The following is a 27,644-nucleotide window of genomic DNA, read 5'->3' on the forward strand; positions in this document are numbered from 1 at the left end:
TAATATTGCTAATGCCATTTGGTTGCTTTCAGTCATAGTTAAACATGGCACACTGTAGCCACTACCTTGATATGAAAAGAGATCTGTATTTACAGCTTTGGTTCAGCTATGCCAAGATTCCTTTAATCTATCTTTATAGGATCTATTCATATGACAACTTCCTGTTATTTGTTCATTTGTTTTGTTTTATTATTTGTTCCAGAGACAAAATCCATTGACAGTAATTGAAAATAAAAATCATTCTCTTTGGGGCCTCCCCGGTGGCACAGCAGTTGGGCACTGGGTTGCGAGGCTGCCCGCAGCCTCTGCAGCGCCGGTTTGATCCCCGGCTGCTTCCCGGCCACCGGAGGAGGGTCCCACATGGCGCGCAGACCTCTCCTGCCACCTGCTGCTCCCCTTAGCAGTGTACTTCAGTCCTTCTGCCTGCTCTGCTCCCCGCTCTGGTTCTGGTGAGTTCTCTCACCCTCCCACGCTTCTGACTGTACCCAGTACTTGTATAAATAAATAAATAAAAATAAATCTTTTTAAAAAAAAATCATTCTCTTTGACTTTCACAGCAGCATGACTTGCCAAAGCTCCTATCCTAATTCACTTATCTCTACCACCATGTGGAAGCTGATGGTACCCCCCACTTACCCACATCCACCCTGCCAGCATGAATTTTCAAAGAGTAAATAACCCTCACTGGAGATTTTATTAGCTTTCCTTGGGTCTTAAAATAATCCTTTATTATGACCTATATAAGTCGTCTGTACCTAACACACTATTTTTATCACTTCAGCCACACTGACTTCTCCGTATGTTATGTTGATTGGGCTTTTTCCTGTGCAGTTCAGCTTGTGCAGAGTCTGGGCCTGTCCCACTTCACTTTTCATGTATGTCTGAGCTTAAACATCACTTTCTTAAAGATACTTGATTGGTTCAGATCCCACTGTTATAGGTTATCATTGCAGATTCCTATCCTTTGAAGACAACCATGTTCGCAGTTTCATATGTACTTGTGTGATTTTTTTTTTTAAGAGATTTATTTATTTATTTGTACAAGCACTGGGTACAGTAAGAGCGGGGAACAGAACAGGCAGAAGGACCGAAGCACACTGCTGAGGGGAGCAGCGGGCGGCAGGAGAGGTCTGCGCCATGTGGGACCCTCCTCCGGTGGCCGGGAAGCAGCCGGGGATCAAACCGGTGCTGCAGAGGCTGCGGGCAGCTTCACAACCCAGCCCTCAACCACTGCGCCACCGGGGAGGCCCCTTGTGTGATTATTTGATTAGTATCTCTCTCCTACTATTCTCAAGCTCCAGGAATGCAGGAACTTTGTCTCATTTTATCCATTTTCATGCCCACATAGTTCTGGTAACTGCATAACAATAGATTTGTGTTTGTTGGAAGGAGAACTTATATCCCCACAGGAAATAATGTTTTTTGATGTGATTAATAGCCCCTGGAAGTAAAATGGAAAGAAAAAGCTAAAAATACATTGCAGGCCACATCACTGCTTGCTTAGTCTCATTTATGAGTTAGTTCTTAACTTTACTATTTAAAGTTTAGATCTCTATTGCTAGTGAGTAAGTAGTGATGAAATTCAACCAAGAGTAGTTAAAAGAGATTAAATGTTATAAGAACCCTTTCTGCTGCTAGTAAGTTTTTAAAGTTTTTATTATGAAAAATTTCAGGTATATACAGAGACAGAATAATATAGTAATCCACATGTACCCCATGAGCTTTGCCCTTACATTTTATTTATTTGTTTGTTTCTTAAAGATTTTTTTATTTATTTATACAACACTGGGTACAGTCAGAAGCACGGGAGGGTGAGAGAATTCACCAGAGCCAGAGCGGGAAACAGAACAGGCAGACTGACGAAACACACTGCTGAGGGGAGCAGCGGGCACAGCAGGAGAGGTCGGCCACACCATGTGGGACCCTCACCCATGGCCGGGGATCTAACCTGCACTGCAGAGGCTACGGGCAGCTTCGCAGCCCAGCACTCAACCACTGCCTTCCATTTTATTTTTGAGGAACTATCCAGGCATCATCATTTCTCCCATAAATATTTCACTATGCATTTCCAAAACACAACACTTTAACACATAACTATAGTGCATTATTATACTCTCAGAGAAACTAACAGTATTCCTTAATAGCACCAGATATCCAGTCAGTACTCAAATTTACAGTTGTTCATAAATTGTTCACCATTTATTTGACTCAGGGTTAAATTTAAGATTGGCTAAAATATCCTGAAGCCTCTTTTACTCTTTTGTTTTCTTGATATTTATTTGTTGAAGAACCAAAGTTTCTTGGCTTAAAAAGTTTTCCATAGTCTGGATTTTGCTGTTTCTACTTCTCAGTCCATTTTTCTCTCTACTGTTAACCTTTTCCCCTGCTTTTTTCACTGAAAGATAATGTAAAATTCATTTTTCAGTGTTTACTATCTGTTTACTAAGCATCTACATCATGTCAACTCTAGATTATGATGGTTAGCTAGGTAGATGCTACGTTACCTCAAGAAACTTATACTCTAGAAGACAGATGAACAATTTCCACAATGTGTATAAAATACTATGACAGAAAAAGTACAGAGTGCCACAGGAAAACATTTTAGAAGCACTTAAAACTAGTTTTAGAGAGAGGTGACGTTTGTCTTAGAGAAAGTTACAAATTAATTTATACTGATATCTCAAAGGTGATTTGACAAATTAGAACCAGGAATCTAGGCAAGTAATGATGGTGACCTGGGGGTTAGGGAAGAATTGATAGATGTGTGAGTCATTTAGTCAGCTTCAGCTCAGGATCTAAGACTGTTTAGGAAATTATATCCACAAGTTTTAGTGCTGGATGTGCAGATTTGAGGTATAAGGAGTCAAGAATGATTCCCAAGTTCTGTCATAGAAGGATGGCAATGAGATTGAGTGATAATATTAAATGAGCAGCAGGATTGTATGGGAAAATATATTAATTTTGAAAATGTTAAATTTAAGGTTAAATTTAAAGTGTTTAGTCTGAAATATTGAAGCCAAAATGTCTAGTCTATTGGATATTTAGGTTTAGAATTGGAAGGGAAGGTAAAGGATGTGATAATGAAAAAAAGATGTTTGCATCCACTGTACTTATAGAGTGAAAAGATGAAAACCTAATCTGACATCTCAAATCAAAGCAATGGAATAATATTATCCAAAAAAAGAGGAAATGGTTAACATTATACACTGTTGATGATAAAAAAAATCCCCATTGGGTTTCACAAAAATTAGTTCAGTATTGATCTTGGCAAGAGGAATTTCATTAATTTTCTTCTCTACCATATCATACTGAAGTGAGTTCAAATGAAAGATTAAAAAGTAGGGGGCCGGATAGCTCGGGAGGGGCGGAGCAACATGGCGGCAAGGAGATGCTGCGAGTAAGATCTCCCATTAAAAAAAAGTTAATAGGGAGGAAAAGCGGCAGGTCCCAGTGAGAACTGGGACACGGAAGATAAACGGGTGACTCCAGCAAACTACCCCGAAGAAGAAAGTGGCCATAAAAGAGGACCAGAAGGGAGGAAAGCGCAGAACCCTGCTCCCCTCCCCCACCCACAAAGTCGGCGCTCTCCGACCAGCAGAGAGGAGGAAAAAAAACAAACTAAAACGACCAACAAGAACAAACTACGCAGCAAGCGGGACTGTGAGTGGAAAGGAACTATTGCAGCCACCACAGCCCGTGAACGGGAGCTGCGGAAACCCTGCAGGATTCCCGCGGAGGTGAGCTCCAGGCGCCATTAAACAGAGACCCCTCCCCTCAGGAGGATGCCAGGACCAGCACACAGCCCCGGGCCACCCAGTAAGCTTGCGCAGAAAAGCAGCGCGCTGGAAAAGCAAACGCGGATAGGATCACGCGGAAAAGCGGCGGGATGGAAAAGCAAACGCAGATCGGGATCGGGATCGCGCGGAAAAGCAGTGCGGTTGAAATGCAAACGCGGATCGGGATCGCGGCTGCCCAGGTCCCCGCGCCTGCAACCTAGGCATGCGGGGAGACGCGCGCGAAGACCCTCACTGAGGTGAAAGTCCCTCACTGAGTAAACAGGAACCAGGCACCCAGGCACGGGAGCGGGGTGCAAAAGACTCCATTCTGCGGACACTGAACTGGGCTACAGCCCACGTCCTGGACCTGAGGGCTTTGGAACTGAGACCGGGGCACGAAATTCAGGGCGTGGGTTCTCCACGACGGTGGGGCACAAGGCAGACACAGCACCCCAAAGCCGTTGAGGTTTACCCTACCATTCCCACTGTGTTCCCTGTCCCCCGGGGTGGAAAAATAAGCTCCCCAAGGGCTCTAGGATAGATTTCTGGCGCCACCTAGCAACTTGAAACCAGCAGAGGCTCCTGGAGGAGCCAGTGGCCAGCTGGGGAGTTAGCCCACGCCGGGCCCCTTCCAACCAGTAGTCTGAGCCCACAGTGGGAGCGAGCACCCACAGCCGGGGCAGACCAGGTGCGCAGTAGAGTGTGCCTGAGACGGACGCACAGGGAGTGTGTCCCACATCACCATTTTAGAACAGGGACATTTCTCAGTACAGACTACCTGCAGAAGGCTTCCTCAGGAGCCAGAGGTTAGCGGGGGAAGTTCGCCCACGCCAGACCCCCTCTGGCCTACAGTCCAAGCCCAGAGGGGGAGCGGGAACCCACCGCCGGGGCAGACCAGGCACACAGGGGTGTGTCCCCACATCGGCATTTTAGAACAGGGACCTTTCTCCAGTAAAGACTGCTTGAAACTGACAGATGGCTCCTGGAGGAACCAGAGGGGAGCAGAGAAGCTCAGCCAAGATGCCGGCCAGTCCCAGCAACACAGTGTCCCAACGCATATGGCAAATTAGAAAACAGACAGTAGGGAGTAGAAGAACCACACGCAACCTAGCAACTCCCCAGGGAAAAAGCACACCACAAAAAGAAAACCAGCCCCCAGATTGCAACGACAGTAACTTGGAAGAACTTCTGAGCCTTCCAGAAAGAGAATTTAAAATTGCCGTGATTAAAAAACTGACAGAAGTCATAAAGGAAAACAATGATAAGGGAAAAATAATCAACGATCAGAAGAATGCAATTGAGTCCCTAAAGAGGGAAGTAAAAGAAATGCAGGAGATCAAAGAATTAATGGAAGAACTAAAGAATTCTGGGAAAAGCAATGAAAGCAGAATAGATGAAATGGAAGAACGAATAAATTCTCTTGAAGACACAGAAATAAAAAGAACCAAAACAGAAAGGGAAAGAGAAGTACGAAGGAAAAAGAACGAAGAAAGACTTCTGGAACTATCTGACTCCATGAGGAAAGGAAATATAAGAGTTATAGGAATACCAGAAGGAGAGGAGAGAGATGTAGGAACAGAGAAAATATTCAAAGAGATAATTGAAGAGAACTTCCCAAATGTGAAGAAGGAGCTGAAAATTGATATATAAGAAGCAAGAAGAACACCAAACTTCCACAACGAAAGGAAAAATACAGCATGACACATAATAGTAAAGCTCCCAAGAATCCAGGACGAGGAAAAAATAATGAAGCTGGCAAGAGGGAAGAAACAGATAACATTCAAAGGAAAGCCAATCAGGCTGACATCAGACTTCTCCAAAGAAACACTACGGGCAAGGAGAGAGTGGAAGGACATAGTCAACAGACTCCAAGAAAACAGATGCCAACCAAGAATACTCTATCCCGCAAAGCTCTCCTTCCTCTATGAAGAAAGAATAAGGACCTTCCCAGACAAACAGAAACTCCGGAATTTCATTACAACTAAACCCCCACTCCAAAAAATACTACAAGGAGTCCTAAAGCCAGAACCTCAGAGGTACAAATAACAATGAAAGAAGGCCAAAAAAAAAAAAAGTTATTAAAAGAATAAATAAATAAAATCAAAGGAAAGACAAACACAATGGCAAATACAGATGCTAACATATCAATATTAACTCTAAATGTAAATGGACTCAACTCTTCAATAAAAAGACACAGAGTTGCAGCCTGGATTAAGAAACAAAACCCAACCTTTTGCTATCTCCAGGAAACACATTTAGCTACAAAAGATAAAAATAGGCTCAAAGTTAAAGGATGGAAAACAATCCTAAAAGCAAATGGACCAAAAAAGAAAGCAGGAACAGGTATACTTATATCAGATAAAACAGATTTCAAACTCAAAAAGATAAAAAGAGACCCCAATGGTCACTACATTATGATCAAGGGGACAATACTTCAAGAAGAAATAACACTCATTAACATATACTCACCAAACGAAGGAGCAACAAAATATATCAGACAACTGTTGTCCTCTCTGAAAACAGACATCAGAGAAAACACATACATAGTGGGAGACTTCAACACACCACTATCAACAATGGATAGATCAACAAGACAAAAAATAAGTAAAGAATCCAAAGCTCTAAATAAGGACCTAGAGCATTTGGGCTTAACAGACATCTATAGAACACTAAACCCCAAAAAAACGGAGTACACATTTTTCTCAAGCGCACACGGATTATTCTCCAGGATCGATCACATACTGGGGCACAAGACAAACATCAACAGATACATCAAGATTGAAACCATATCAACCATCTTTTCTGACCATGAAGGCATCAAACTAGAAATAAACCATAAAAAGAAGGCAGGGAACTTTCCTACCTCATGGAGATTAAAAACCACACTACTGGAAGACCACTGGACTAATGAGGAGATCAAAGAAGAAATTAAAAAATTCTTTGAATTAAATGACAAGGAGGACACCAATATCCTAAATGTATGGGATGCAGCAAAAGCAGTAATAAGAGGAAAATATATAGCAATAGAAGCTCACATCAAGAAACAAGAAAGAACTCAAAGAAACTACCTAATCTCGAAGCTCAAAGATCTAGAAAAGAACAACAAAAAAACCCCAAAACCAGTAGAAGAAAAGAAATAATAAAAACCAAAGCAGAAATAAATGAAATTGAAACTAAAAAAACAATCCAAAAGATCAATGAAACCAAAAGCTGGTTCTTTGAAAAAAATCTATAAAATAGACAAACCACTAGCCAGGCTCACAAAGGAAAAAAGGGAGAAAGCACAAATAAACAGGATCATCAATGAAAGAGGAGAAATCACAACGGACACAGCAGAAATCAAAAGAATAATCAGTAACTACAATGAACAGTTATATGGAAACAAGCTTAACAATCTAGCGGAGATGGACAAATTCCTACAACTCTACAATCACCCAAAGCTAGATAAAGAAGAAATAGAACACCTAAACAGACCAATTACAATTAGCAAAATTGAAATGGTAATCAAAAACCTCCCCAAAAACAAAAGCCCAGGACCTGATAGATTTACAAATGAATTCTACCAAACATTCAGAGATGAATTAGTGCCTATCCTTCACAAACTCTTCCAAAAAATTGAGAAGGAAGGGACAATACCAAACACGTTCTATGAAGCCAACATTACACTAATACCAAAACCGAACAAGGACAACACAAAAAAGGAAAACTACAGGCCAATCTCCCTAATGAACACTGATGCAAAATTCCTCAATAAAATTTTAGCTATCAGAATCCAACAATGTATCCATAAGATAATTCACCACGACCAAGTAGGATTCATTCCAGGGACACAAGGATGGTTTAACATCCAAAAATCAATCAACGTTATCCAACACATCAACAAAGAGAAATATAAAAACCATATGATAATATCAATAGATGCTGAGAAAGCTTTCGACAAAGTGCAACACCCATTCATGTTAAAAGCCCTTGAAATTCTTGGGATACAAGGAACATACATCAACATCATAAAGGCCATCTATGACTAGCCAACAGCCAGTATCATTCTCAATACTGAAAAGCTGAAAGCAATTCCATTAAGATCTGGAACAAGACAAGGATGTCCACTCTCACCACTGCTTTTCAATATAATACTGGAAGTCCTAGCCAGAGCAATAAGACAAGAGAAAGACATCCAAGGAATCCAAATAGGAAAAGAAGAAGTCAAACTATCACTATTTGCAGATGATATGATAATATACATAGAGAACCCCATAAGCTCCACAGAAAAACTAATTCAACTCATCAATCAGTTCAGTAAAGTGGCAGGATACAAAATCAACACGCAAAAGTCAGTAGTCTTCCTATACACAAACAATAAATCTGAAGAAGAAGAAATCAAAAAAACCATCCCTTTTATTATTGAATCAAAAAAAATCAAATATTTGGGAATAAATCTAACAAAAGAGGTAAAGGACCTATACAATGAAAACTATAAAACACTGTTAAAAGAAATACAAGAAGACACAAAGAAATGGAAAGACATCCCCTGCTCATGGATTGGAAGAATAAACATTATTAAAATGGCCATCCTACCAAAAGCAATAAACAGATTCAATGCTATTCCAATCAAAATTTCAATTTCATTCTTCAAAGAAATAGAACAATTATTGATGAAATTCATATGGAATCACAAAAAAACCCGAATAGCCAAAGCTCTCCTGAAAAAAAAAAAGAAGGGAATGGAGGCATCACACTCCCAGACTTCAAACTATACTACAAAGCCATAATCATCAAAACTGCATGGTATTGGAACAAGAACAGACATACAGACCAATGGAATCGAATAGAAAATCCAGAAATAAACCCACAGATTTATGGTCAACTAATCTTTGACAAAGGAGCAAAGACTATGCATTGGAGCAAAGAAAGTTTGTTCAATAAATGGTGCTGGGAAAACTGGGTCAATACATGCAAAAGAATGAAGCTTGACCACTACCTCACACCATACACAAAAATCAACTCAAAATGGATTAAAGAACTAGACATAAGACCTGAAACCATAAAATATATAGAAGGAAATGTAGGCGAAACATTACGTGATTTGCACATCAAAGACATCTTTACAGACTCATCACCCAAAGCAGTGATAGTGAAGGCAAAGATAAACAGCTGGGACTACATCAAATTAAAGAGCTTCTGCACAGCAAAAGAGACAATAACAAAAACAAAGAGAAACCCCACCAACTGGGAGAACATTTTTGCACCCAACACTAATGATAAAGGACTGATCACAAAAATCTGCAAAGAGCTGATGAGACTCAACAACAACAAAGAAAATAATCCAGTCAGAAAATGGGCAGAAGAGCTAAAAAGAAACTTCTCTGAAGAGGAAATGCAAATGGCCAACAGGCATATGAAAAAATGTTCAACATCACTTGTCATCAGGGAAATGCAAATCAAAACTACCATGAGATACCATCTTACACCAGTGAGAATGGCACATATTAAAAAAACTAGCAACAACAAATGTTGGCGAGGGTGTGGAGAAAAAGGAACTCTCCTGCACTGTTGGTTTGAGTACAAACTGATCCAACCACTATGGAGAGCTGTGTGGAGATTTCTAGACCTACTAAACATAGAGCTTCCATATGATCCAGCAATTCCACTCCTAGGTATGTACCCAAAGGACACAGAGACATCAATTCCAAAGAACTCCTGCACCCCTATGTTTATAGCAGCACTGTTTACAATAGCTAAGCTTTGGAAACAACCCAAATGCCCAAAAATAGATGACTGGATCAAGAAGATGTGGTACATATCTACCATGGAATATTACTCAGCATTCAAAAAAGATAAACACATGCAATTTGCAGCAACATGGATGGCACTGGAAGGGATCATGCTCAGCGAAATAAGCCAAAAAGAAAAAGAAAAATACCGGATGGTCTCACTCATAGCAGGAATCTAAAAAACTTAAATAAGGGACCAGGAAAATAAATAACTATAAGAAAGTGAAAATCAAAATCAACAAAAAACTATGAACCAGAGACACTTTTTGGGGGGTGGGGGGCGTGAGGGGAGTGATTGGGGTCAGAATGGGGGGGGGCTGCAATTGTATGGGGAATATAAAAATAAAATTTATTATTTAAAAAAATAAATAAATAAATAGATAAAATGCTGATAGCTCAAAAAAAAAAAAGTAGGGTCCTCCCTGGTGGCACAGATTTTAAAGACAGCACTGTTAAGCTATTGCCAGCCACTGTAGCACAAGTTCTATCCCTGGCCAGGGAGGTGACCCACATGGCGCAGTAGACCTCTCTTGTCTCACCTGCTGCTTCCCTCAGCAATGTATTTCAGTAGATCTGCCTGTTCTGTTTCCCACTCTGTCTCTGGTGAATCCTCTCATATCCCACTCCTCTGGCCTATACCCCAGCTCTTGTATGCATAAATAAATAAATCTTTTAAAAAAAAAAAAAGGTTAAAAAGTTGAAGAGTTAAGCTAATTCAAAAGGCCTACGTATGAATTGTCCAAGAGAAAAAACAGCTATCAACTGATTCAGAATGCAGATTTGAGTGAAAATTTGGAAGTCATTTCTGTTTTTTAAGATAGAAGAGATGAGCATGTTTGAATAATCATGACGCACTAGTAGAGAAAAAGTTTGTAAAGAACCCAAGGAAAAAAGAGTTGGAGAGGGGAAGGATTCAGAGCACTCATGCAAGGATGGGCCTAAGAAGAGTGGGTGCCTTGATGCAAGAACAGAAGAGGTAGATGGGCCCTCCCTGGTGGCGCAAGGGATAAAGATGCAGCACTATGAAGCTATCTGCAGCCAGTGCAGCACAAGTTCGATCCCCAGCCAGGGAGCTAACACATGTGGCACAGCAGACATCTCCTGTCTTGCCTGCTGCTCCCTCCAGCAGTGTATTTCAGTCAGTCCACTTGTTCTGTTCCCTACTCTGTCTCTGGTGTATCTTCTTACCCACCACACCTCTGGCCTGTACCCCTGTTCTTAAGAAAAAAAAATTTTAAGAAAAGAAGAGGGAGATGAAAATGGATCCAGATTTAGTAGCAAGAAGTTGAGGGAGTTTCTTCTATTTCTCTACAAATTAGTATATAAAATTGTAGTAAAAGGAAGAAGAACCATAGTTTTGTACAAAACAAGGCTTATCAACTTAATTCCTACTCTGAGTAAAGAAATGAAAGCTGATTAGGGAATTGCAAGGATTACAGGTGTGTTCTTAAGGGTCCAGGTATACTGGGGAACATAAATGGCCCAAGTTCATAAATGTTTGGCATTCTGAGAGTTTTGTGATTTTTTTTCACATGCTCAAATTTCTCATATACTGCTTTAGCATTTTATAACAGGATGCAGGGAAGACAAACACTGGATTCATCTAGAGTTGTAGTATTTCCAGGAGTTTGGCATGGAATAACTGTGGGCAAAGCTATTGAAAGCTAAAAAAAGAATTATGGAAGTGATAAATCACAGAAATCCAAGCTGGAGTATGTAGAGAGATCCGTCCATTGGATATTCCAGTCATTTCAAAAAGTTTTCTTGGGAAAGACTAAAGAAGATTGATAGAAGAACAGGCTATAGGAGTTACAACAGAAGTGGTACATTTTGAGGTAATTGATATAGTCTGTTATATGACTATGGATATCAACGGCTTAAATACAGATCATATCAGAGAACTGAGGGGCCAAGACTTTGAATGGATCATGTGCATGAATGTTGAAGTTACCCAAAATGCTAGCAGTAATTAAAATGGAAGGAGCTTACTGACCCTTGCAACATAATATTTAATGATTGAGGACAGAGATTAAGAAATTAGTAGATGATAACACTGGAGAAGGGAAGGGTAGTTATAACACAAAGAGATTTGGATCTATTGAAGGTGGAGAAATAATGGTTTCAAGGTGGTATTGAAGAAGTGAGGAAAACATAGACTTATACTATGTCCTGACTGAAGTATAAGGGCTGTAGGAGAGAGGGCTTCAGGGAAAAGTGGTATCTTATGAGAACTAAGTTTCAGTTAAATCCAGGATTAAAAGGATCATTAATTTAAAAGTTGAGGGTGTATTAGGAAGCAAACAACAGGGAGAAGAAAAAATATAAATAACCAAGCAAGCCCACAGAAGGACACACCACAAAAAGAAATACAGTCACCAGAGCTCAACAATGACATGGAAGAACGTTTCAGCCTATCAGATAGAGAATTAATGATCATTATGATTAAAAAGCAGAAAGAAAACGAAAAGGAAAAAAATGATTTGAGACAAATAATCACAGAACTGAAGAATGAAATTGAGACCTTAGGAAAGGAAAGGAAAGAAACGCAGGAAATTAAAAGATTACTAGAGGAGATAAAGAACTCTGGGAAAAGCAATGAAAACAGAATCGATGAAATGGAAGAAAAGATCAGTACTATCGAAGATACAGAAATAAAAAGAGCCAAAAGAGAAAAGGAGAGAGAAGTGCAAATGAAGCAGTACGAGGATACTCTTAGACAATTTTCAGACTCCATGAAGAGAAGAAATATAAGAGCTATAGGCATTCCAGAAGATAAGGGGAGAGACAAAGGAACTGAGAAATTATTCAAGGAGATAATTGAAGAAAACTTCCCAAGCATGAAAAAGGAGACGAATATAGACATACAAGAAGTGAGAAGAACTTCCAGTTACCACAATGAAAAGAAAACTACAGCAAGACACCGAATAGTAAAGCTTGCAAGAGTCCAAGACAGGGAAAATATAATGAAACTGGCAAGGAGGAAGAAACAGATAACTTATAAGGGAAAACCAGTCAGGTTAACTTCAGACTTCTCCGAAGAAACATTACGGGCAAGAAGAGAATGGAGTAACATATTCACCGCTGAACGTTTGGTAGAATTTCATTTGTGAAGCCTTCTGAGCCTGGCCTTTTGTTTTTGGGGAGTGCTTTCATTACTCCAAAGAGGAAATGCAAATGGCCAGCATATGAAAAAATGTTCAATGTCTTTTATAATCAGGGAAATGCAAATCAAAACCGCACTGAGATACCACCTTACACCATTAAGAATGGCACATATCATAAAAACAAGCAACAGCAAATGTTGGCGAGGATGTGGTGAAAAAGAAACTCTCCTGCATTGCTGGTGGGAGTGCAAACTGCTGCAACCACTATGGAAAGCTGTCTGGAGGGTCCTCAATCTACTAGAAATGGAGATACCATATGATCCTGCAATTCTACTACTAGGGATCTACCCAAAGGACAAAAAAACAGTGATACAAAAGAGCACCTGTACACCTATGTTTATTGCAGCACTATTTATAGGTAAAACCTATTTATAGGTAAAACCTGGAAACAACCCAAATGCCCAAAAATAGATGACTGGATCAAGAAGATGTGGCATATATGCACAATGGAATATTATTCTGCAGTCAAAAAATATAAACTCATGCCATTTGCAGCAACGTGGTTGGAGCTAGAAGGAATTATGCTCAGTGAAATAAGCCAGAAGGAGAAAGAAAAATATGGGGCGGTTTCACTTGTAACAGGAATATAGAGGAATCAAATAAAAATCAGTTTAAAAAATAATACTAATAATAACAATAACAATAACAGTACAAAACAGAACAAAGCAAAAACAGACAATTATAAATCAGAGACATACTTGGGGAGGAGAAAGGAGAGGGGTGAGAGGGAGGGAGAGAGGAGCACAGGGGACTGTGGTGATAGTGCACGGTTGCCTTGGGGAAGGAAATTCTATGGGGATTTGATCTGAGGGGGTAGGGGAAAGCAACTATTGGTTAAAAAAAAAAAGAAAAAGAAATAAAAATAAAAGTTGAGGGTTTGTGTTATTTATGAAGAATGGAACCTGGATTCTGTAAGGAAGGTTAGATAGGAAAGAGAACAGTGGAACACAGGATCTCACACATCTTAGGACCAATAGTCAGGAATGATATACAAAGTACTTAAGTCTTTGGACAATGAGCATGGCCAGTTCAAGATTATGTGCTTGAGAGTTAATCACACTCAAGTTTCTTCACAGTTTATTAATGAGGAAAATGCTGCTCAGAAAGTTATTTCTTGTGAGTAGAGAGATTATATTGCTCTGAAAGATGTAGATTTAGGGCTAGCCATAAAGATTCTCAAGACCCAAGTTCTGTGCATACTGGGAATATGGATATGTGAATGGTTCTCTTTTGATCTACAGTAAATGCATCTAGATTCTAGCTAGATAGATTGGGAGAGGGAAGTGATGTCCCAAAATCAAGGAGTCCTAGGAAGATACTAAGTCTGAAACGTAAAGATCTGGTGTCTACCTTGAAATGAGTGTTGTGTGGAATTGTTTTCCCTTATTTCATAACTTAACCCCTTTTTTCTTTTCTTTTTCCCCGAACAGTGTTAGTTATCTATTTCTGCTTAGTAAATTCAGCAGCTTTAAACAAAACATTTATTGTTTCTGTAGGTCAGGAATTCAGATGCTTAGCTGAGCGCCTCTGGTTCAGGGTCATTCATAATCAAGGTGTTGGCTGGATGTAGTCATCTGAAGCTTAGCTAGGGGTAGACTGTTTCTAAACTCACTCATACAGCTATTGGCAGGCCTCTTGTCCTCACTAAATCTTCCCAGAGATATCAGTCCATTTGGGTCTCTAAAAGTTGTTAGCATAATAGCTGGCTTCCCTCAGAGAACAAGTGAGGTACCCTAGATAGAAGCCACAGTCTTTGCAACCTTATCTTAGAAATGACTTTTCATTGCCTCTCTTGCATTCTCATCACTAAGAATCAGTCACTAGATGTAATCTTTTTGGAAAGAGATTACATAAAGGCGTGATTACTAGGTAGCAAGGATCATTAGGAGTTGTCTTAGAATCACACAGTATAAGATAGTATGTTTTCTTCACGATAAGGAGCAGCCCCCTTCCACTGTAGAACAAGAAAATCTCCTTGACTGAATTTACAAAAAAAGTGCCCTGAGTCTTTACCCAGAGTCTTGGTCTCTCAAATCCATTCTCTGTTGCAACTAGAAGAACCCCTTTTTTTTCCAAATTTATTTGTCATTGTCTCTCCCTATCCCCTTTCCTTATATGTATTCTGTCAATTATCACTATACGTTTACATGTTGAGCTTCCCATAGATAAGGCAGCAAGGGTGAGATGTCTTATACAGCTATATTCCTGGTGATTACCTGGAAAGTAGCAGAAGTTGAGTAAATATGTGTTGTTTGGTTGCATGTAAACTGCAAGACTATTCAAGAAGTGCCCAGTAGCAGTGAAAGGACATGCATTATAAGTTTCTCTGCTACCCCGTTTCCATGCCTTGAAGAGTGCTAACTTAGATGCTCTAACTAAGAAGCATCCCCAGAGGACTAATCAACATAAAGTATCCAAACCCATAAAAGCATTAGAGCCTGGAAAGATTGCTACTCTGGATCTCTATACTAGTGTTCTCAAATCAACCCTAGATTTTCCTATGTCACTGTAAGTGGGTATTTATGTTTTATATGGGAAAACATGAAAAAGACCTCAAGTTGAGACTTCTTAAAATCAATTTTATTGAAGAAATATTAACACAAAATAGACTGTACCCATTTTAAGTATACAGGTGAAAGAGTTTTGACAATTGTAATTTTCTCTTAAAAACATTGTTATGAAGATGGCCTAAATCTGCTTTTGGGACTAGTCAGTAAAATCTACCCTTAGCCTATATAGCATGACCTCTATGTAAGTGCTAGGCTGCCTGTTTTCAAAATGAGCTTTGAAGTACTACCTATTTGGGCCCTCCCTTCTTTTTTAAAAGATTTATTTATTTTATGCATACAGAACTGGGGCACAGGCCAGAGGTATTGAGGGTGAGAGGATTTACCAGAGACGGACCGGGAAACAGATCAGGCAGATTGACTGAAATACACTGCTGAGGAGAGCAGTGGGTGAATCAGGAGAGGTTTGCTGCACCATGTGGGTAGCTCCCTGGCTGGCAGGGGGATTGAACTCATGCTGCAGTGGCTGCGGACAGCTTCATAGGTTGTGTCTTAACCCTCTGCGCCACCAGGGAGGCCCCCTGTTTGGGCACTTTTTGTAGCAAATTCAGAAGTCTCCGAATGAACATTTAGTTATTACCTATTAGAAGCCTGACTAATGACTTGGGAATGCTTGTTAACCGTTTTGTGTGTTGTGTACCAGTGGCAGTTAGCAGATGAACAAACAGTTAAGGTTGCTGACTAATGGGAGAGTTTCTAACTTGACCAAGAGTGATGTTAATGCATGAAAGCAATTAGGAGGTCTTTTGATTCCAAATGTTAGGGTAATGGGGTGTATTGAAAACATGTACTCATTCAAACCTTTTGTGTCTCCTGAAGTAGAAGATACTAATGCACAATCCTCAAAAGTTAGTACTTCCATCAGTTTTCTCTTTGCCACTTCTCTGGCTAAAGCATTTGTATCAGAAAGAGAACCATCAGTGGTTTCCACTGTCCAGATATTCTTATAGATTTTACTATTATCTCCTCACTCATTCATAATTCAACAAGTATTTGTTGACAGCTACTCTAAGCCTAAGACTACCCTTAGTACAGAGAATACAGCAGTAACAGTGAACAGAATAGTTTCTCAAAGAGCTTATATTCTATCATTTCCTCTTGAAAGGTTGAGAACTGCAACAGGGTACCTGCCAATAGTGTTTTCTGATTGAATGCTATGAATATTACAATCATTTTTTAAAAATCATTAATGAATGGCTTTAGCTGTGACCTGTATTTTGATAGAGCCCTGTTGTTTATCTATAGGTATGACATCCTATGTTTCTGATTGAGCATTCTTACTGGATGTCAGGGTATTCAAAGGTGAACTCAGTTCCTGCACTGAGACATCATCTCTTCGTGGGTCTCTGTATCCTTTCATGAAACCTTCATCTATCCTTTCATCCAGTCCTAGCACCTCCAAGTTGTCTTTAACTACAAATCTCCCTTCATTTGCATACAATCAGCTAATAAGCCAGTTAATTTTTAGCCCTAAGTATACATCCCCATTTCCCTATTCTCACTTCTTTATTTGTACCTGCTCAGCTATTAAAAATACCTTCTTTTGGGGCCTCCCCTGGTGGCGCAATGGTTGAGCGCTGGGCTGTGGGGCTGCCCGCAGCCTCTGCAGCACCAGCTCAATCCCCGGCCACCGGCCAGGATCCCACATGGCTCGCAGAACTCTCCTGCCGCGCCCGCTGCTCCTCTCAGCAGTGTGTTTCATTGGTCTGCCTGTTCTGTTCCCCGCTCTGGCTCTGGTGAATTTTCTCACCCTCCCACGCTTCTGACTGTACCCAGTGCTCGTATAAAGAAATAAATAAATCCTTACCCCCCCCCAAAAAAAAAAAAACTCACCACCATCCATTGGTCCTTTAAAAAAAAAAAATACCCTCTTCTGATTTCCCACCTATCATTTCTCCATGCTGTCCTCTTTATTCTTTTAGGAAATAATTCTGGTTATACCATTCTCCTGCCTAAAGTTTAGTGGCTCCACAACATCTTTAAAATGACTCAAGACCCTTAATAATTTTACCCAACCTTTATCTGCAAGCAAACACCTTGTGTTCTCTGCACTCAAACTGAAAACCTTGTTGTCTATATTTATACCTTCACAGAGACTCTTCTATCAGTCTTCTACCTGAAAATTTAAGACCAACCTTAAATGCTTCTTAATTTATGCAGTCCTTAGTGACTCCTCTGCCATACATAAACAGGTTGTTTCTTCCTATTTTCAGTCAATGTTTGATACATTCTACTACAGTTTTCATATCACATTGTAGGTATTTATTTTTTCACATCTTTCTCAGGTATAAGTTTCAAGCAGTCGTCTCTATACTGTGAGCTCCTAGAGAACATGGACTGTGTCAATCAGTTAGTTTTGTGGTAATTTTGAAGCTTTTAATCACTGAAACTTTTTATCAGTCAATTTATATTTAACTGAATGTGGTTTCACATCTTTTGATTTCTGAGAAAATACTACTCTTAGAAAATTCCTTCAGTGTTTGTATACTTCCACTCTGTAGTTTAAGTTGTCTTTTCTAATCTAGCTTTTCTTCAATTTTGCTCTAAAACCTTAAGTTCATAGGTAAAAATACTCACTTTGAGCAGTAAACTGTTCACACTTTAGTGTGAATATGTAGCATATTTAGCAATTTACCCTAAAGACAATTTGTTTGGAGCATCTTACCATGAATATAGCTGTGTATTTATTTGTAATCTAAATTATGCTATCTATAATTTGCTTAACTTCTAGGGGTCAACTGCACGAATGGATCATGAAACTGCCAGTGTTTTGAGTTCTAGTAGCACACACTCTGCTCCTCGAAGGCTGACAAGTCACCTGGGAACCAAGGTAACAGAGAATTATAAACACTAGTCACTAGTGGTATTAATACTTTGCTAAAATATCCTTCATTCATCTTTTAAATTCAGCTACAGAATTCTAATCCCATCATCACACTCTCGTAAATAAATAACATGTTTTTTATATAAAGAAGCATAGACAAAGGGAAAATAAGGATTTTGAAAAGTACCCAATTAGCTAGTCTTTGATTCTTTTTCAACCTTGTAATCTTAAGTGCTGACCACACTTGCTGCTTCCCAAGCAAGTCTTGTGACTTTCTGCCTCCATGCCTTGCCTGCCATAGCACGCTTGACTTTCTGCGCCAGTGCAAATTGTCAGAAGCCCAGCCAAACTTCACAACTCTTTGCTGTCTTTATTTCTTCAGAAAGTATTTTCTAATGTCCAAGACTCTCACCTCCCAATGCATCTTCTGTATTTCCTTTAAGTCACTACTGTCTACTTGAAGCTCTTGGAGTTTTTAGAATTGGGCTATTTTTTTATGTATTTTTTGCAGTGGATAAAATATTATTGAATGTTATCAGATGTTATCAGATATTTTAGGGCCTGAGATAATACGTTTTCAAAAACAGGATGATTATTTTACTGTTGTTTTAAAGACAAAGGCTTTATTATTGGCAGAGATGAAATTTTAATATTACTAAACAATATTTTCCGTGTAAATATTTCCATAACTGTTTTCATAACATATTCTGTATACTCTAATGATTCTTAGAAAAAGCACCACTAAAATACTGTTGATTCAAGAAATTAATTTTAGAGTAATCTGTGATATTGTTAATATGAGACTTAATCCTTTTCATGACTCACAATAATAGCTACTACTGAGGACCTCTGGTGTGCCAGTAACTGTGCTAGTTGTTTGTACATTATTTGGTCTCCTCAAAAAATCCTATGGCATGTTCTTATTGCTTTTTCTTAAAATAAGAAATTGAAGCAAAAAAAGGTTTACGCAGTGTAAGTAAATTGGAATTTGCCTCCAAGTTTTTCCAACATCAGTACATATTTTTATTCTAAAGTAAGTCTCTAATAGTTAACAGTAGTGCTCTGTAAAAACTGGCAGCTAAACTACTGTTTCCTTTTGAAGTGCATGATAATATTAAAATCTCACTACATTCTGAATGCCAGATACGGTTCTTTACATGTATAATTTCATTGACTCTTCACAGAGAAAACCCTACTAGATAAATTCCTCCATTTTGTAACTGAGGAAGCTGGGGCTCAACTTGGCAGTGTCACACAGTTGGCTTTTAAGTAGGAAACCAGAATTTGAAAGCCCATGTATCCATAATTCTGAATTGCTTGCTGAAACTTTTTATCTAAGAGTATGTGTTTATTTACACATTTAGAGTATGGTTTCTTAACCTCAACATTATTAACTGAAGAGCAGTTCTTTTTTTATATTGTAGGATGTTTAGCAGTATCCCAAGTGTTTACATAATAGATTCTAGAAACACTTCCTCCCAACTGTATGTTGGGAGAGGGGTGGTGTAAAGATTGCCTGATTAAGAAGCACTGATTTGTAGAGATGATAGCTTTGAAATGAAACATCACAGTTCTGCATAACTAGATACTGTTTCCTGGTCTAATCTGTTTATAAGTAAATCCTTAGAATTTATTGTCAGAGAGTAACTGATGCTACCAGTTGCCTTAAAAAAAAAAACAAAACTGAGTAAGAATGCTGATTTTTTTACTCCCTATTTTTATGACAAAATATGAGAGAAAGAGAAATCACATAATTTTAATAATATACTTATAATCTGATGAGGGTCGGTGATTGCTGAAAACTTAGTACTCATATAATAATAATTGCTGAAAAGGTTTTCTATTTCTTGGCTATAGTTAATACATTATAAAAGTAAAATAAAATTTTAATTTTGTAAATAATTAAAATAAATATCATTTCCTAAGTGTGAGTGTGTGTGTGTGTGTGCGCGCGCAGTTGTCATTCATTACAATCAGTGGGTTATTACCAGCTTTTCCAAAGAACAATTTAAGTATTGCAAAAATCTTTCTCTTTCAGCACTGCTCATTAACACTGCTATTCTTTATTCATGTATATAAATTGGTGATGATCATATGGGTTTTTAAATAATGCTCATTTTTTCATCCCAGAAAGGGGTTTTTGTTCTTTTTTTTTTCTTTTAATAAGTTACAATAAATATCCCATTCATCACTTCATTGGTGTTGGCTTTTGGATATTAAAGTCATAATTTTGTTTCTAAACTCATTTGGCCCACAGGTGGAAATGGTGTATTCATTGTTGTCAATGCTTGGTACTCATGATAAGGATGATATGTCGCGAACTTTGCTAGCTATGTCTAGCTCCCAAGACAGCTGTATATCCATGCGACAGTCTGGATGTCTTCCTCTCCTCATCCAGCTTTTACATGGCAATGACAAAGACTCTGTGTTGTTGGGAAATTCCCGGGGCAGTAAAGAGGCTCGGGCCAGGGCCAGTGCAGCACTCCACAACATCATTCACTCACAGCCTGATGACAAGAGAGGCAGGCGTGAAATCCGAGTCCTTCATCTTTTGGAACAGATACGAGCATACTGTGAAACCTGTTGGGAGTGGCAGGAAGCCCATGAACAAGGCATGGACCAGGACAAAAATCCAAGTATGTTCCCTATAGTGTACATCCTAGTGCATGGTACAAAGCAAACGTAAGTTTTTTTTTAAAAAAAGCTTTTTTTAGTTGGTATGTAATCTATGAATAAGGAGAGGACATTTACATTCACCATCTATACTACAAACATAGTTTAAAGCTAAGGTTTATATTTCCCTAGAAAAAATAGCAAAGGAAAATGTTCTGTGCACTGCTATGCCAAAAAAAAGAACAGGAATCAAGAGATACTTAGTCATAGCATAGTAGCTCTAGAAAGATCTTAAGCAACTATGTTGCCTATCTCTGGTTTTATAGATTAAGCTCAAGAAAGGGACTTGATGTAAAATCTTCAGCTATTAGTGACTAAGCTATAATTTTTTATATTTGCATATTGCTCTACTCAGCTGTTAATATGGAGCTATTAAATCTGTTTAATCCTCACAACAACCTTGTGAAGTAGGAAGGGAAGGTATTATCATCTCCATTTTACAGATGAAGAAATTGAGGCTCAGAAAAACTAAAAGACTTGCCTGGAGCCTCAGTTAGTAAGTGGTGGAGCCAGGAAGAGGCCAGATCTTCTGACTCTCAACCAAGTGCTCTTCCTACTACACCATCCTGCTCGAGACTTTGGGCCCCACTGGCTGGGGTTGATCAACCACCCAGCTCTTTGCTCAGGGAGAGACCCCTGAGCACCAACTCTCCCTCATGAGAAGGGAACATGGGAATTGGGCCTCTTGGGGGCATGACTTACTTCATTCGTGTAGCAAGAACCAAAAGCAGTAAGTATATAAGGTAAGGCCTTCCTTTCACCTATAATAACACACGCAGACACATATACATACATGTACCCACACACAGGACAAAGGTCTGTTTTATTCAACCTGTTGATTTAAGAGCAGGAGGGATGATGGTGAGAACATTATCTATGAGAAGTCTTAGCAGATTTTTTTTTAAACTTAGGTATAAAGGTGTGTATTTATCTAAAATCAGAAAGCTTTCAAGATAAGAAAAAAGCTATCTGTCCTAGGGATGGGGAAAACTAATAAATGGCGGAACATAATTTTTCTAGATTGTTTTCTTTGACTCTCCACATTATGTGATGACTTAACTATTTTGCCCTTGATACCTGTTCTCAAAAAGTTAAATAGAATAAGTTAATGTAATTACTGCTGAAAAATAGGCTTTTTAAATTTTATTTCAAGTAATGAGCTTTGAAACTTTGTCCATAGTATTAAATATAGAGGTACATTTTCTTGGACTAAGTAATTAGTCATCTGAGTTATAGCATAAACCTTTTAGAAACTTACTCTAACAGACTTGGTCAAGGGCAATAAAAAGTAAACATTTTTCCGCACCAAAAAATGCCCTTTACTCATTTTCTCTTCCATGTTTGTATATTTATTCATCTATTCAGCAAATATTTGTTAATTTGCTAAACTACTATGCATCAGTAAGCACTGTATTTTTTAAAGTGTGAGGCACATCATTGCTTTTGAGAAAATAAAGCATTATGGTTTATGTTCATTTTATTTTTCAGTGCCAGCACCTGTTGAACATCAGATCTGCCCTGCTGTGTGTGTTCTCATGAAGCTTTCCTTTGATGAAGAACATAGACATGCAATGAATGAACTTGGTAAGACAAATATTTCTCATTGCCATGGAAGAACACTGAAAATTTTTCACCTTTGGTGAACTGGGATATAAAGCCATGATTTCTATTCCCAGCTGCTTCCTATTCCATGTGGGAAATGTTTATGCTCTGGTTTGCAGAGGAAATAAGGGCCTAAATAACCATAACTGCTACCGTGTGATAAACTAACTTGAATTTTCAAAATCTTAACCAAATACTGGAAAAACTACTTCAATGGGCTGCCACTCCTTGTCCCAATTGCCAAGGTAGACCCTCCATGACACTTGACAAGGAGGATAATTTAAAATATTTTGAAATGTAGAGCTACTTACTGTACTTGAAACAGTAATTTCTTCTCAAAGCTACTGATTCCTCCAGAAGGAATTATTAATATTTTCATTTATCTTCGTGGTTATCAATGCTTTACTGCATTTTCACAATAAGCAGCGTGTTATCTTTGAAACTGCTTAATATAGAAAAAATTATAGTCTAATTGAAGTTAGAAATAGGCCATTAATTTTGGAAGGATTACTATTTTCAGTATGTGTTATCACATATTCTGAAGCTTATGTAACTTGTATTTGTGGACCCCATTTTTCATGTAATGGTTTTTCTTTGATTTCTAGGTTCATTTTGCTCATATGGTATTTATAAATTGCAGCATCCTGAGCCACCTCATGTGAACTGGATCTCTCTAGTCATGCCACAAGCAAGAACCATACACTGAGTTCCCATCTCAGTGTAGCTGTGCCCTTGCTTTTTGTGCTATTTATGTTACATTACATTCTAGCCCGTGTGTTGCATTCCTAGTGCCCTCATCATTGTCATTCATCATTTATCTTAAAAGTGGCAAACTCATGAAACTCTTACAGAATCTGAACACCAAAAATGAGTGTTGTCTCCTGTAGCACCATCACTTTTGGACACTGTTACTTTCTGATACCAGCTGCCTTTCTTCCCTAGGGCCCTAGCAATTTTACCACTTACTCTTTCCTCCCATACCCCCCCCCCCCCAGCCTCCTATAGAATTGAGTATAATCTTTGGAGTTCTCCCTTCAATGCAATTTTAGCATATGTGGAAATTTTAAGTTTTCTATAAATGCCAGTAAAAAATGGGAACAGGATAAAAATAATGAATAAGCAAGAAAATTATTCCAATTTTAAGCTATTGAAAGGTTTTTCTGTGAATGTCCCTTTGTTCCAATGTACTACAGATTAGGAATGACACATTAATCATCTGAATTTCAAAATAAAACCTAGACTCAGTATTTGTTCCTCTTCCTTCTTCAGGTAGGAAGGCTACCCTGGGCATTTCATCACAGGAGCTAGGGCAGGGGCTTTCAGGTGAGGAGCAGGATGGGGCCTCTGGGGGTGTGACTGCTGGGGACATAGACACAAGGGATTACTTTCTTCTCACCCCTAGCCTCTGAATTTCCACTGGAGCAAAAGAATGATCAAAGTTGATGGATTGTGAGGAGATAGACTAAGATAGCATAAGGAATCTGAGAGTGAGGGATAAAGAGAAAAGTCCCAAGTAGATGACAGGAAGTTCCTAAACCCAGTCAGCTGGACTGCCATTTTTACATACAAGAAGATTCTATGGATATCAGGATCATTTAAGTTTGCACCTGTTAGCATTGTTTTAGACTGTAATATCAATGATAGGTATATTCAGTACTTCCCAGTTCTGTCCCAGAAACTGTGCTAAACCCTAGATTCAAAAATGATTGTGACATGGTCCTCATGAACTCCTGGTTTGTTTGCATTAGTGTTTCCCAAACCAGATCTTAATGATCACCGAAGACACTTCTCACACCATGTAGATTCTCTGGCCTTCTAAAAGGCTTTGTAAAACAGACTTTCCAACAGTGAAACCTAGGATTAATTAGTGGCCCCAGTAATTTTTAATGATCAGGAAGATTTATGAAATAGCAACCTGAGGAATATTGATGTTGGGTCCCTATTATTTATCTTAGAATGAAGTATTTTAGGCTAATGGTGACTATACCAAGTAAAAGAAAAATATGCCTTTTAAAATTGTCATCTGTTATCTTTTTTGATAAGTGTGAATTAGGATTCTGTTGAATGTCACCTGAAACAGTTAAAGAACTCTACTCTCTGTCAGGATGTAAGCTACCAATATTGGATAGTACTTGGTCCATATAGACCACTATTTCCTAATACAGGCACCAACAAAAATGCAAAAGGGCCTGCTTATCATCTTGCATTCATTACCTTAAATATCCTAATTTTTTTCATAGGGCAACCTGTTTTTTGTTCTAGTAAACCTGAATTTGTGTCATATTTTTGTGGGTCCATTTACAGTTTAATATACAAATTCTGTTATTTGCCTTAAAATTCACTGAAATCTTTTCCATTTGTTGAAATCATAAAGACCTCCCTCTTAACCTGATATTCCAAATTTTATTTAATGTTTTTTTCATTAGCCATGTCTTTCATGATTTTGTTGATATTGACTATGTCCTTTAATCTTTGTTTTCACAATCAAGTCCTAAAATTTTCAGTTTTTCCATATAACAGTACTCAACTCTTTGATCACTTAGTGCCTTCTTGAGTTGTTCTTGAAATCATTATATCTTTCTCAAGAAAGTATCACGGATATTGCTCTACCAGGCAGGATTTTGCATAGTATATTTTGTTTTGGTATTGATGTGCTTAACATTTCGATGATCTAATCAGTGTATAGGGGTACTGTTCAAATCAAGAATGGCTCGCCATGTCAATTTCTTGGCTCAAAACTCAGCTCTTTTACTGAATTTTTCTCCTTTGCTGAAGTGTTAATTGGTGGAATTCCTTGAAGTTTGTCCTAGGTCCTCTTCCTCTCTCTAACCAGTATCCTCCACCTATGACTTCACTTACAGTGTTTTTCAGATTTACATCTCTATCTAACTTCTCACTCCTGAATTTTAGACACATTATCAGACTGCTCATCTGACATCTTCACTTAGATGGTTTTGCAGACATCTCTAACTCAGATGGCACAAACTGAATTTATCTCCTCCAGTCCCATATTTTACTCTTTAGGATTCCTTTTCTCAGAAAATGTCATTCCCGCCAATCTGTTTGCTCAAGCCAGAATATTGTAAACAATCCTTGATTCTGTCCTTACTCCCACATCTAGTAACTGAGTGCTTTAATTCTCCTTCTTAAATATATCGCAAATCACTGCTGTTCTTTTGACATTTCACTTAAAAGTTTCTAAGATGTCATCATCATCTCTCCTATTTTTCAGTACTTTGTCTTCCCACTTCCAATATTTTGCAGCCTTAGCAATTCATTTGGAACACACATCTAATTATTCCATCCCTAAATCCTTAGTGTGGCACATCAATTCTTGTATGATCTGGCCTATTTGTGTAAGTTCGTCGCATGCATCACGTGACCTATCTATTTCAAGTCTAGGGACCCTTGCACATGCTATATATCATATGCCTAAAATGCTTCGTTATTCTTCCTGTTCCTCCGTTGAGATACTCATTCATCCTTTAACTTAAACATATTTCCTCAGCCTTTTCCTTGATTCCCCAGCTCTTAGTTAAGTCTACTTGCTGTCTTGCCCTGTGCTTCTACAAAGTCTGCCATGATTAAGTTAGTTATTTAATGTTGATCCTTGCTTTAATCTAGAAACTCCATTAAGTCAGTGATCATATTTTGTTCACTGGCTATATATTTTTCCACCATCATGGATGCATAGAGGAAAATTTTCTAAATATGGTTTGGGTTTTCCTTAAATTAATTTTCACTTATCTACATTCAAATATATCAGTCATTTTTGCTAGTCATAAAACTTTGTTTCAACTGAAGTTAAATCCCTGGCCTAGAATTCTTGATACAAGATAGAATTTTGTCTGGTTCTCAAACATAGATTTCTCTACACACTGATACTTCTTAATCATTTACAAAAATACGAAATGTAGAGATTCCTTTTCAAATTTATAACCTATTTAATTTACAGTATCCAACAGTTGTTTTTTTATATTCATCCTCCTTTTCTCTGTGTTACCTACTTTGCTGTGATAAAACAGTATGTCCAGTCCCATGATGACTAATGTTGATAAATGAATATTTTTAATAGCCTCTATATGCATTTTTTTGTCCACACCCTTACCATTTCACTTCACCTTTTGGTTTATTTGTTTATTTATGTTGTCGTTATCCTTCCTTTTATGTCTTTCCTTATTTCTCTTCATTTTCTTCCTTGTTTCCTAGTGTTCACCACTGTAGGCTTTGTTAACACTGGATAACCTTTGTTAAGCATATCCAATGGAATCATGAGGAAAGAAAACATTAAATAGTTTGTATTTGACACTAGTGAATATCAACAAAAAGTAATAAATTTTTAGAAACATAAGTAGTTTTACAGAACTTAATAACAATTTGAACACAACTCTTTTTCATAAAAATGAAAGATTTTCTTCATGACATTTCACTTAAAAGTTTCAGTATTCCTAAGAATAATTAGTTAGGACACAGTGTGTGACAGTGAGGAGTGTAAAGTCCCCATGATAAAAATAAGTTCTCCTTTCCTAAGGAAGGAACTGGAGGGTGGAGATATTAGCAGAAAATTAAATAGTTGTCAGTTCGACTATACAAATATATTACACAAAAGTCCTGTGTAACAGTCTTTGTAGTTTGTAATTCTAAAGACAATTTTAAACACTATGTTGTCATTCTTTGAGATATTTTTCATTAATTTTTAAGTTATAAACTTGGTACCAATTTGTTGTGCTTTAGATTATTATCTTTTTCCTCTTGCCCTTTTCAAATTTAGGGGGACTACAGGCCATTGCAGAATTATTGCAAGTAGACTGTGAAATGTATGGGCTTACTAATGACCACTACAGTATTACATTAAGACGATATGCTGGAATGGCTTTGACAAACTTGACTTTTGGAGATGTAGCCAACAAGGTATGTTTGACAAGGTTCATTTTTTATGAATTATTTTACTTTCATACAAACTACTTTTCACTGATTTTCTTATTGTTACTCTTCTTTAAATACTGACTGATAAAAAACCTGTACTTTACATCCCACTCCATGTCATTATTCATTTGTTTGTCTCGTGCCTAGTAAACAAAGGCAAAAGATGCAACACACTGGTGGACTTATGCAGTCACATTTAAAACATTGGTCTTAGGAATGAGAGCAAAAGTATGAAAATTGCACACATATTGGTCCCATCCAAATAAGAGACTAAAAAATCCTTTTTTTCTCATTTCTTATAGTTTTTTCACTTCCCCTGCCCCCCAGTTAGCCAAAAGATA

At 38.1% G+C, this 27,644-nt stretch overlaps 1 protein-coding gene across 10 annotated transcripts in view; it reads left to right on the forward strand.

The window, feature by feature from the left end:
- The window catches only part of APC (APC regulator of WNT signaling pathway), a gene marked incomplete at both ends in the record, with an annotated part of 105,833 nt that overhangs the window by 62,010 nt on the left and 16,179 nt on the right, over nucleotides 1-27,644 (forward strand). For 3 of the 10 annotated variants that reach the window (XM_084233099.1, XM_084233092.1, XM_084233090.1), the window contains 5 exons: nucleotides 18,010-18,108; nucleotides 20,360-20,738; nucleotides 22,264-22,359; nucleotides 23,647-23,700; nucleotides 27,149-27,288. In XM_084233099.1, coding sequence (XP_084089225.1) covers nucleotides 18,010-18,108; nucleotides 20,360-20,738; nucleotides 22,264-22,359; nucleotides 23,647-23,700; nucleotides 27,149-27,288 — 768 coding nt within the window. The remainder of the gene's footprint in view (nucleotides 1-18,009; nucleotides 18,109-20,359; nucleotides 20,739-22,263; nucleotides 22,360-23,646; nucleotides 23,701-27,148; nucleotides 27,289-27,644) is intronic. The other 7 variants (XM_084233091.1, XM_084233094.1, XM_084233093.1 and 4 more) reach the window with 3 other exon arrangements.

The sequence above is a fragment of the Talpa europaea genome, assembly GCF_964194135.1.
Source record: "Talpa europaea genome assembly, chromosome: 5".
NCBI classification, from domain to species: Eukaryota; Metazoa; Chordata; class Mammalia; order Eulipotyphla; family Talpidae; genus Talpa; species Talpa europaea.